The sequence below is a fragment of the Balaenoptera physalus genome (genome assembly GCF_965194825.1).
Source record: "Balaenoptera physalus genome assembly, chromosome: 1".
Classification (NCBI taxonomy): domain Eukaryota; kingdom Metazoa; phylum Chordata; class Mammalia; order Artiodactyla; family Balaenopteridae; genus Balaenoptera; species Balaenoptera physalus.
The window spans coordinates 161,605,880-161,618,269 of NC_138882.1; the positions used below are offsets into that span (position 1 = coordinate 161,605,880).

At 38.4% G+C, this 12,390-nt stretch overlaps 1 protein-coding gene across 6 annotated transcripts in view; it reads right to left on the minus strand.

The window, feature by feature from the left end:
* The window catches only part of CCDC30 (coiled-coil domain containing 30), a 154,629-nt gene that overhangs the window by 110,344 nt on the left and 31,895 nt on the right, over positions 1-12,390 (minus strand). For 5 of the 6 annotated variants that reach the window (XM_082466117.1, XM_082466116.1, XM_082466114.1 and 2 more), the window contains exons 7-8: positions 11,127-11,242; positions 9,081-9,179 (exon numbers count right to left, since the gene is read on the minus strand). In XM_082466117.1, the coding sequence (XP_082322243.1) occupies positions 9,081-9,179; positions 11,127-11,242 (215 nt within the window). The remainder of the gene's footprint in view (positions 1-9,080; positions 9,180-11,126; positions 11,243-12,390) is intronic. The other variant, XM_082466115.1, reaches the window with a different exon arrangement.

The window sequence follows — 12,390 nt, forward strand, 5'->3', positions numbered from 1 at the left end:
AATGGGTATAGAGTTTCAGGTTTGCAAGATGAAGTGAGTTCTAGAGGTGGATGGTGGTGATGGTTGAATAACAATATGAATGTGCTTAATATCACTGAACTGGATGCTTAAAAATTGTTAACATGGTAAAGTATCTGTTATGTGTATTTTATTACAGTAAAAAAAATTGAAAAAAAAATTAAGTAAAACAAAGACATTTGCAGACAAACAAAACCAGAGAGTTTATCACTAGCAGGTCTGCACTAGAAGAAATGTTAATCATGTTCTTCAGGCTGAAGAAGTATGGTACCAGATGGAAACGTGGATCTGGACAAAGTAATGATGAGCTCTAGAAATGGCCAATCAGCATACGAAAAGACACTCAATATCATTAGTCATTCAGGAAATGCAAATCAAAACTATACTGAGATTACAGGCTCTTTCTTGGGGCTAATGGTGGACTCCGGGAGGGCTCATGCCAAGGAGTAATTCCCAGAACTTTGGCTGCCAGTGTCCTTGTCCCTGAGGTGAGCCACAGCCACCCCCCACCTCTGCAGGAGACCCTCCAACACTAGCAGCTGTGTGGCTGACAGGGTCTTGGTGCTCTGGCCGGCTGTCAGGCCTGAGCCTCTGAGTTGGGAGAGCCGAGGTCAGGACACTGGACCACCAGAGACCTCCTGGCTCCACGTAATACCAGTTGGCGAGAGCTCTCCAGAGATCTCAGTCTCAACGCTAAGACCCAGCTCCACTCAACGACCAGCAAGCTCCAGTGCTGGACACCCCATGCCAAACAACTAGCAAGACAGGAACACAACCCCACCCATTAGCAGAGAGGCTGCCTAAAATCATAATAAGTTCACACACACCCCAAAACACACCACCGGACATGGTCCTGCCCACCAGAAAGACAAGATCCAGCCTAATACACCAGAACACAGGCACTAGTCCCCTCCACCAGGAAGCCTACACAACCCACGGAACCAACCTTACCCACTGAGGGCACCACCAAAAACAATGGGAACTATGAACCTGCAGCCTGCGAAAAGGAGACCCCAAAAACAGTAAGTTAAGCAAAATGAGAAGACAGAGAAATATGCAGCAGATGAAGGAGTGAGGTAAAAACCCATGAGACCAAAAAAACGAAGAGGAAATATGCAGTCTACCTGAAAAAAGAATTCAGAGTAATGATAGTAAAGATGATCCAAAATCTTGGAAATAGATGGAGGAAATACAAGAAACGTTTAACAAGGACCTAGACGAACTAAAGAGCAAACAAACAGAGATGAACAACACAATAAATGAGATTAAAAATTCTCTAGAAGGGATCAATAGCAGAATAACTGAGGCAGAAGAACGGATAAGTGACCTGGAAGATAAAATAGTGGAAATAACTACCACAGAGCAGAATATGAAGACCCAACACAGCCATAAATAAATAAATAAATAAATAAAAGAAGATCTGTGAAGTCCAGATAAAAATAGTTTAAAAACAAAAAAAAAGAAAATGGTAATAGGAACATACATATCGATAATCACCTTAAATGTAAATGGATTAAATGCTCCAACCAATAGACTGGCTGAATGGATACAAAAACAAGATCCGTATATATGCTGTCTACAAGAGACCCACTTCAGACCTAGGGACACATACAGACTGAAAGTGAGGGGATGGAAAAAGATATTCCATGCAAATGGAAATCAAGAGAAAGCTGGAGTAGCAATTCTCGTATCAGACAAAATAGACTTTAAAACAAAGACTATCACAAGAGACAAAGAAGGACACTACGTAATGATCAAGGGATCAATCCAAGAAGAAGATATAACAATTGTAAATATTTATGCACCCAACGTAGGAACACCTCAATACATAAGGCAAATGCTAAAAGCCATAAAAGGGGAAAATGACAGTAACACAATAATAATAGGGGACTTTAACACCCCACTTTCACCAATGGACAGATCAACCAAAACGAAAATAGATAAGGAAACACAAGCTTTAAATGACAAATTAAACAAGATGGATTTAATTGATATTTACAGGACATTCCATCCAAAAACAACAGAATACACTTTCTTCTCAAGTGCTCGTGGAACATTCTCCATGATAGATCATATCTTGGGACACAAATCAAGTCTTGGTAAATTTAAGAAAATTGAAATCATATCAAGTATCTTTTCCAACCACTACGCTATTAGACTAGATATCAACTACAGGGAAAAAAGTGTTAAAAATACAAACACATGGAGGCTAAACAATATGCTACTAAATAACCAAGAGATCACTGAAGAAATCAAAGAGGAAATCAAAAAATACCTAGTAACAAATGACAATGAAAACACGACGACCCAAAACCTATGGGATGCAGCAAAAGCAGTTCTAAGAGGGAAGTTTATAGCAATACAATCCAACCTCAAGAAAGAAGAAAATCTCAAATAAACAACCTAACCTTACACCTAAAGCAATTAGAGAAAGAACAAAAAAAACCCCAAAGTTAGCAGAAGGAAAGAAATCATAAAGATCAGATCAGAAATAAATAAAAAAGATATGAAGGAAACAATAGCAAAGATCAATACAACTAAAAGCTGGTTCTTTGAGAAGATAAACAAAATTGATAAACCATTAGCCAGACTAATCAAGAAAAAAAGGGGGAAGACTCAAATCAACAGAATTAGAAATGAAAAAGAAGAAGTAACAACTGACACTGCATAAGTACAAAGGATCATGAGAGATTACTACAAGCCACTATATTCTAATAAAATGGACGACCTGGAAGAAATGTACAAATTCTTAGAAAAGCACAACCTTCCGAGACTGAAGAAGAAAAACTCAGGAAGAAATAGGAAATATAAACAGACCAATCACAAGCACCGAAATTGAAACTGTGATTAAAAACCTTCCAACAGGGCTTCCCTGGTGGCGCAGTGGTTGAGAATCTGCCTGCCAATGCAGGGGACACGGGTTCGAGCCCTGGTCTGGGAAGATCCCACATGCCATGGAGCAACTGGGCCCGTGAGCCACAACTACTGAGCCTGCGCATCTGGAGCCTGTGCTCCGCAACAAGAGAGGCCTGCGCACGGTGATGAAGAGTGGCCCCCGCTTGCCACAATTAGAGAAAGCCCTCGCACAGAAACGAAGACCCAACACAGCCAAAAATAAATAAATAAATAAATAAACAAAAGAAGTGTTTATTGGGGCTTCCCTGGTGGCGCAGTGGTTGAGAATCTGCCTGCCAATGCAGGGGACACGGGTTCGAGCCCTGGTCTGGGAAGATCCCACATGCTGCAGAGCAACTAGGCCCATGAGCCACAACTACTGAGCCTGCGCGTCTGGAGCCTGTGCTCCGCAACAAGAGAGGCCGCGATAGTGAGAGGTCCGCGCACCGCGATGAAGAGTGGCCCCCGCTCGCCACAATTAGAGAAAGCCCTCACACAGAAACGAAGACCCAACACAGCCAAAAATAAATAAATAAATAAATAAATTTATTAAAAAAAAACAAAAAACAAAAAGCAAAAAACCTTCCAACAAACAAAAGCCCAGGACAGGATGGCTTCACAGGCGAATTCTATCAAACATTTACAGAAGAGCTAACACCCATCCTTCTCAAACTCTTCCAAAATATAGCAGAGTGAGGAACACTCCCAAACTCATTCTACGAGGCCACGATCACCCTGATACCAAAACCAGACAAAGATGTCACAACGAAAGACAACTACAGGCCAATATCACTGTTGAACATAGATGCAAAAATCCTCAACAAAATACTAGCAAACAGAATCCAACAGCACATTAAAAGGTTCATACACCATGATCAAGTGGGGTTTATCCCAGGAATGCAAGGATTCTTCAATATACACAAATCAATGTGATACACCATAGTAACAAACTGAAGGATAAAAACCATACGATCATCTGAATAGATGCAGAAAAAGCTTTAGACAAAATTCAACACCCATTTATGATAAAAACCCTCCAGAAAGTAGGCATAGAGGGAACTTACCTCAACATAATAGAGGCCGTATATGACAAACCCACAGCCAACATCATTCTCAATGGTGAAAAACTGACACCATTTCCACTAAGATCAGGAACAAGACAGGTTGCCCACTCTCACCACTATTATTCAACATAGTTTTGGAAGTTTTAGCCACAGCAATCAGAGAAGAAAAAGAAATAAAAGGAATCCAAATTGGAAAAGAAGACGTAAAGCTGTCACTGTTTGCAGATGACATGATACTACACATAGAGAATCCTAAAGATGTTACTAGAAAACTACTAGAGCTAATCAATGAAACTGGTAAAGTAGCAGGATACAAAATTAATGCACAGAAATCTCTTGCATTCCTTTACACTAATGATGAAAAATCTGAAAGGGAAATTAAGGAAACACTCCCATTTACCACTGCAACAAAAAGAATAAAATTCCTGGGAATAAACCTACCTAAGGAGACAAAAGACCTGTATGCAGAAAACTATAAGACACTGATGAAAGAAATTAAAGATGATACAAACAGATGGAGAGATAAACCATGTTCTTGGATTGGAAGAATCAACATTGTGAAAATGACTATACTACCCAAAGCAATCTACAGATTCAATGCAATCCTTATCAAACTATCAATGGTATTTATCACAGAACTAGAACAAAAAATTTCACAATTTGTATGGAGACACAAAAGACCCCGAATAGCCAAAGCAATCTTGAGAAAGAAAAAAGAAGCTGGAGGAATTAGGCTCCCTGACTTCAGACTATACTACAAAGCTACAGTAATCAAGACAGTATGGTACTGGCAAAAAATATATATATAGATCAGTGGAACAGGATAGAAAGCCCAGAGATAAACCCACGCACATATGGTCACCTTATCTTTGATAAAGGAGGCAAGAATATACAATGGAGAAAAGACAGTCTCTTCAATAAGTGGTGCTGGGAAAACTGGACAGCTACATGTAAAACAATGAAATTAGAACACTCCCTAACACCATACAGAAAAATAAACTCAGAATGGATTAAAGACCTAAATGTAAGGTTGGACAGTATAAAACTCTTAGAGGACCACATAGGAAGAACACTCCATGACATAAATCACAGCAAGATCCTTTTTGACCCAACTCGTAGAAAAATAGAAATAAAAACAAAAATAAACAAATGGGACCTAATGAAACTTCAAAGCTTTTGCACAGCAAAGGAAACCATAAACAAGATGAAAAGACAACCCTCAGAATGGGAGAAAATATTTGCAAATGAAGCAACTGATAAAGGATTAATCTCCAAAATTTACAAGCAGCTCATGCAGCTCAATATCAAAAAAACAAACAACCCAATCCAAAAATGGGCAGAAGACCTAAATAGACATATCTCCAAAGAAGATATACAGATTGCCAACAAACACATGAAAGGATGCTCAACAAAACCAATCATTAGAGAAATGCAAATCAAAACTATAATGAGGTATCACCTCACACCAGTCAGAATGGCCATCATCAAAAAAACTACAAACAATAAATGCTCGAGAGGGTGTGGAGAAAAGGGAACCCTCCTACACTGTTGGTGGGAATGTAAGTGGATACAACCCCTATGGAGAATAGTATGGAGGTTCCTTAAAAAACTAAAAATAGAACTACCATACGACCCAGAATCCCACTAGTGGGCATAACCCTGAGAAAACCATAATTCAAGAAGAGTCATGTACCACAATGTTCATTGCAGCTCTATTTACAATAGCCAGGACATGGAAGCAACCTAAGTGTCCACCGACAGATGAATGGATAAAGAAGATTGGCACATTATATACAATGGACTATTACTCAGCCATAAAAAGAAACAAAATTGAGTTATTTGTAGTGAGGTGGATGGACCTAGAATCTGTCATACGAGTGAAGCAAGTCAGAAAGAGAAAAACAAATACCGTATGCTAACACATATATATGGAATCTAAAAAAAAAAAGTGGTTCTGAAGAACCTAGGGGCAGGACAGGAATAAAGATGCAGATGTAGAGAATGGACTTGAGGACACGGGGAGGGGGAAGGGTAAGTTGGGATGAAGTGAGAGAGTGCAATGGATTTATATATAGTACGAAATGTAAAATAGATAGCTAGTGGGAAGCAGCCGCATAGCACAGGGAGATTAGCTTGGTGCTTTGTGACCACCTAGAGGGGAGGGATAGGGAGAGTGGGAGGGAGATGCAAGAGGGAGGGAATATGGGGATATAACTATACGTATAGCTGATTCACTTTGTTATACAGCAGAAACTAACACAATATAAAGCAATTATACTCCAATAAAGTTGTTAAAAAAAGAAAAATCTATACTGAGATACTACTTTATTATACCCACTAGGATAGCTATAATAAAAAAAAGACAAAATATAACAAATGCTGCTAAGGATGTGGAGAAATTGGAACACTCATACACTGCTGATGGGAATGTTAAATGGTGAAGGTGCTTTGGAGAATAGTCTGGCAGTTCTACAAGAAGTTTAACATAGAATTAACATATGACCCAGCAATTCCACTCCTATGTACATACCCAAGAAAAATGAAAACGTGTTCACACAAAAATTTGTACATGATTGTTCATAGCAGCATTATTCATTACAAAGTGGAAGACAGTCTGGCAGTTTCTTATAAAATTAAACATGTACTTGCTCTGTGATTCAGTAATTCCACTGCTAGGTATTTATCCGAGAGGAAAAAAAAAACACACTTGTATGTGAATACTGGTAGCAGCTTTATTCATAATAGCTGAAAACAATGTGATTATCTATTAAGCAGTGGATAGATAAACAGTGTATGGTATATCCATATATATAGGAATATTATTCAGCCATTTAAAAATGAACTACTGATATAGACAACAACATGGATAAATCTCAAAAGTATTATTATAAGTGAAAGAAGCCAAATAGAAAAGAGTATATACCAGATGATTCTATTTATTTGAAATTCTAGAAATGGTATGGTCATAGAAAGTGGCAGAGTGGGAGGCATTGATAGCAAAAGGGGAGGGAACATTTTAGGCTAATGAATGTTTTCTTTCTTGACTGCAGTGGTTGTGGTTACACAGATGTATGCATTGTCAAAGCTCACTGAACTCAACTCTTAAAATATGTATGTTTATATTGTATTAAATATTTCAATAAAGTTAATTTTATAAAAGAAATATAAACATTGATATTAAATATAAATATAAACATTTGAAAAATGCTCAATCGCACTATAAATAGATGATTGAAAATGAAAACTACACTGAGATACTCATTCTCACCTATCATTTAGTAAAAATACAAAAGTTTGACAATATATTCAGTTAGTGAATTTTTAGGAAAGTAGTTTTCTCATACATTGCTGATGGAAGAGGAAAATGATGCAATTTCCACTGAGTAGTATCTGGCAATATCGACCAAAATTATAGATCTAGCTACCCCCTAACCTCACAATCCCATTTCTGTGACTCTATCCTGTAGAAACACCTGCATAAATATGCAAAAGACTGGAAACAACCCAAGTGTCCATCAACAGGAGACTGGTTAAATAAATTATAGTACATCCATGCAGTAGAATGCTAGCTGCTCTAAAGAATCAGGAAGATCTCTTTGTATGATACAGAAGGCTCTCCAGGAGCATTTTAGTTAAAAAGAAAGGAAGGAAGGTTGGAAGGAAGGAAGGAAGGGAGGGAGGGAGGGAGGAAGGAAGGGAGGGAGGAAGGAAGGAATGGAGGGAAAGAAGGAAGGAAGGAAGGGCAGGAAGGGAGGGAGGGGAAGAAGGAAGGGAGGGAAAGAAGGAAAGAAGGAAGGAAGAGAGGGCAGGCAGGAAGGGAGGAAGGGGAAGAAGGAAGGGAGGAAGGGAGGGAAAGAAGGAAGGAAGGAAGGGAGGGAAAGAAGGAAAGAAGGAAGGAAGGAAGGGAGGGAGGGGAAGAAGGAAGGGAGGGAAAGAAGGAAAGAAGGAAGGAAGGAAGAAAGGAAGGGAAGGAAGGGAGGAAGGGAGGAAGGGAGGGAGGGGAAGAAGGAAGGGAGGAAGGGAGGGAAAGAAGGAAGGAAGGAAGGGAGGGAGGGAAGGGAAGGGAAGGGAAGAGAAACTAAGAAAGGAGGAAATCTGAATAAATGTTCAAAATGCTTCTATCAGAATAAAGAAATACTGGAAGGATAAATAAGAAACTAATAAAAATAGTTACTAATAAGTCAACTTCTGTAAATTAGAGCACCACCACTGGGTGCTCTGGGAAAAATTTTGGTAAAAGTTACTGAAGTCTTGCCTGGAAATTCCTTTCCTTCTTTCCTTCTTTTCTTTCTTCCCTCCACTCCCTCCTTCCTTCCTTCTTTCCTTCCTGCCTTATCTCCTTCCCACCCTCCCTTCCTCCCTTCCTTCCTACAAAATGCATTATTTATCTACAAGAGAGTTCTGGAAGACAAGAAGGATAAAGGTTCCTTGGGCGGGGAAACAATAAATCCGGTGGCTTTAGTTTCCTTGCTACCGAGGAGGTAGGGGGTATAGGGCCCAGGGAGTTACAGTAAAAACAAGCTCTGGTGAAGGAGATCCCTCAGCAACAGGGATGTCACTCATCTGAGGTGTGTGAGAGGAAAGGCAAAGCAGTCTAGCTCCTTGAGCTGAATATCTGAAATCGCCCTCTCTACAACACACTGGCTCTTGCTTCCGTCTGCCTTGTGTTTGATCACTTTGCCCACCCCTTCAGAGGCTGATCATTCTGAAAAGATTAGATGCTGTACACACTGGAGCCTAAACCATATTAGTTCTCTATGATATGTGGTTCCAACGACCCACTCCCCTGTCACTGGTTGATTCTGTAAGGTAACTTCATTTTGATGATTAAAAATGCCCAAGTTGGTTGTATCTTTGTAAGAGTCTTTTTTTTCTTTAACGAAACCCATTATATTTTTCATATTAATTGTTCCCTGTGGGGAAGAAGTGAACAGAAACATATCCTCTGTACCCCAATTTCTTCCTCCATACTCACTGGCAAAGCAATAGAAAAAGGCAGGCAAGAGGAGAATAGCAAATGCTCAGCACCCGTTGCTCTGGTGCACTCTTGTAAAATGCAACTTACTTCAAAATTAGAAGTCAGAAAGAACATAATTTTAATACCTCTACTTTCTGTTCAGCACCCACCATTTTTCCAGGAGAGTGGTTTCCAAGTTGCTTATTCTCTTGAGAGTCACAAATTTCTCCTTTAAGCCTTTCAACCTGAAATACAAAAGCATTTTAAATACAAAAGTGAGGGGGGATGCTTTATTTTAAAAATATATGTTATACATGAATACATTCTTTGTGTAAAAAATTTAAACAAAATATAGGTATATAGAGCAACAAGTGATCTTTTCCTTCACATAACTCTGCCCCACAATCTCATTTCCCTTTCCAGAAGTAATAATGTTTGGGATATACCCTTCCTGAACTTTATCTCACATGTATGCGTATGTTTGTGTATATATAAAACATAAACATATGTTTAACATACATTAAACATATTTTACCAGTATTAGATATACAAATTTACAGAGATTTAGACAACCTGAACAGTGTTTATTCATTCTTTCCTATGATTGCATTTAAAAAATTAGGATAAAATATACATAACACAAAATTTACCATTTTAACCATTTTTAAAATTTTTTATTTATTTATTTATTTTTGGCTGTGTTGGGTCTTCATTGCTGCGCACAGGCTTCCTCTAGTTGCCGTGAGTGGGGGCTACTCTTCGTGCGGTGCATGTGCTTCTCATTGCGGTGGCTTCTTTTGTTGTGGAGCACGGGCTCTAGGCAGGTGGGCTTCAGTAGTTGTGGCACACGGGCTCAGTAGTTGTGGCTTGCAGGCTCTAGAGCGCAGGCTCAGTAGTTGTGGCCCACAGGCTTAGTTGCTCCGTGGCATGTGGGATCTTCCGGACCAGGGCTCGAACCCATGTCCCCTGCATTGGCAGGCAGATTCTTAACCACTGTGCCACCAGGGAAGCCCCTTAACCATTTTTAAGTATACAGTTGAGTAGCACTAAGCACATTCCCATTACTGTGCAACCATCACCACCATCCGTCTCCATAATTCTTTTCATCTTGCAAAACTGAAACTCTACACCCATTAAACAATAACCCCTCATTATGCCCCCCCCACAGCCCCTAGAAACCACCATTCTACTTTCTGTCTCTATGATTTCTGACTATTCTAGGTACCTCATATAAGTGGAATTATACACTATTTGTCTTTCTGTGACTTGTTTATTTCAATTAGCATAATGTCTTCAAGTTTCACCCATGTTGTAGCATATTTCTTTTTAAGGTGGAATAATATTCCATTGTATATATATACCATATTTTGTTTATCCATTTATCTGTCAGTGGATGCTTGGGTTGCTTCAACCTTTTGGCTATGAACATGAGTGAACAAATATATGTTCAAGTCCCTGCTTTCAATTCTTTTGGGTATATACCCAGAAGCAGAATTGCTAGATCATATGGTAACTCTATGTTTACTTTTTAAAGGAAGTCCCATACTGTTTTCTACAGTGGCTGTACCATTTTACATTCTTAACAACAATGCACAAAGGGTTCCAATTTCTCCACTTCCTCATCAACATTTGTTAATTTTTACTGTTTTGATAATAGCCATTCTAATGAATATTTATTCATTCTTGGAACAAAATTTCTTGAGCACTTATTATATGCCAGGCATTGTATTAGACACTAGAGATATGATTGTGAAATGAATATAATTAAAATTGAAGTGACATATAGTATATTTAGAACTTGGAAGTACATATTAAAAATCAACAAATTCCTAAGAAGAAATGATTCAAAAACATAACACAACTACGGGTTTAGTATTAATAATCTCAAACTTTGGTAAATGTGATAAGTATAAACTATTATCTAAATCCTTATTAAAAAGAAGAGATCCTAAATTGACACAATAGCAGTAACATTACTGTTCAGCATATGTAGTTAAAATGTATAAAATAGAAATACTGATAGAAAGCATACAGGTCAAAGTACAGCTCTACCTGGGATACTATAGCCACCAGAATCAGTCTTCACTAATGACCAATAAATGATGTATTGATACACCTAGCTTGCTTAGCTGTTGACTGTTACTATTCTATACACATTTAAATTAACTCTAAGAAAAAATTAAATAACGTACCTCTTCTCCAAGTACCTTTTTTTCTGAGTCAAGGGATCGAACTCGATTTCTTAAAGCCAGAATTTCCTCATCCAGTCTCTGATTATGTTCCTTTGCTTTCCGTAGGTCAACTGAGTCTAAAACAGGGAAAATGTAGTTGACTCAACTGGATCGAAGTTTTAATTTGGGGGCGTTAACTCTAAAAACTGAGGAAGTGCTGTTTCCTGCCGTTCTTGTCAGTCCTACCATGTCTCTGCATATGTGATTCTCCACAAAGAAGAGCTGCTAGACTCTCAAGTCCAGCCCTAGAATGTTCTACCAACTAATGAAACAGAACAGAATGTTTTTTATTTCTCATACCAGTCTAATGAGCTGGACTTTTTGAGTATAGGGTTTCCAGCAATAGAGATTCTTCCAGGACCTGGAATTTTAAAACAATTGAGCCTGCCTTCTAAAAGTGAAACCACTAAAAACATCATCTTCCTGGTGGTCCTGTGGTCCTGTCTCTCTTACACACCTCATATATTCCTCACATATTCCTAGATACTTCTCTTGCACTCATTAACAGCAGGGCCTCCATAGACAGCTGATGTAGTGAGCTAGGAGTAGTGAACGGACAGACTGTAAAGTGAAATCAAGTTGATTCATCAAAACCATCTTTCTCCTGTAGCACCTCTGCCTGTAGGCTACTCTCAGCTCAGCACCTCAGGTTAAGACCTGCTCTTTCCAGCACTCATCAAAGTTTCAATAGTACAAACTTGTTGCCTGTAACTTTCCCAGATTTGCAGCTGTTTCTTTTTTCACTTATGTTTCTCCTATTTTTCTTTTGCTGCTTTAAAGTCTCCTTTGTTTTCCTTCTTCATTGCCTGTTCTGTTTTTGACTTGTATTTTTCTTTCTTCATTTTTTCTTTTGTTTCCCTTGCTATCCTCTTTTTTTCCTTAGTGTGTAAATTTTTTTAACTTGAAAAATGCTGAAAACACACCGAAAAGAAAAAAAAAAAAAGCATTCACAATCCATATACATATATGGAGGGAAAGATTTGTTCTACCTTTTGCATATGCAATTAAAAAAAATTTAAACAATGCTATGCAACACTGTCTGTAACTTTACCACCTGTGAATACATCATGGATATCTTTACAGGACAACTCTTACAAAGTCATTTTCCATTTCTTATTTGGAAGTATTTTTAAATTGAGGTATAATTTATATACAATATAATGTACATATCTTAAGTGTTCAATGAATTTTGACAATTTTATATACCCGTGAACTTTCCCTGAAA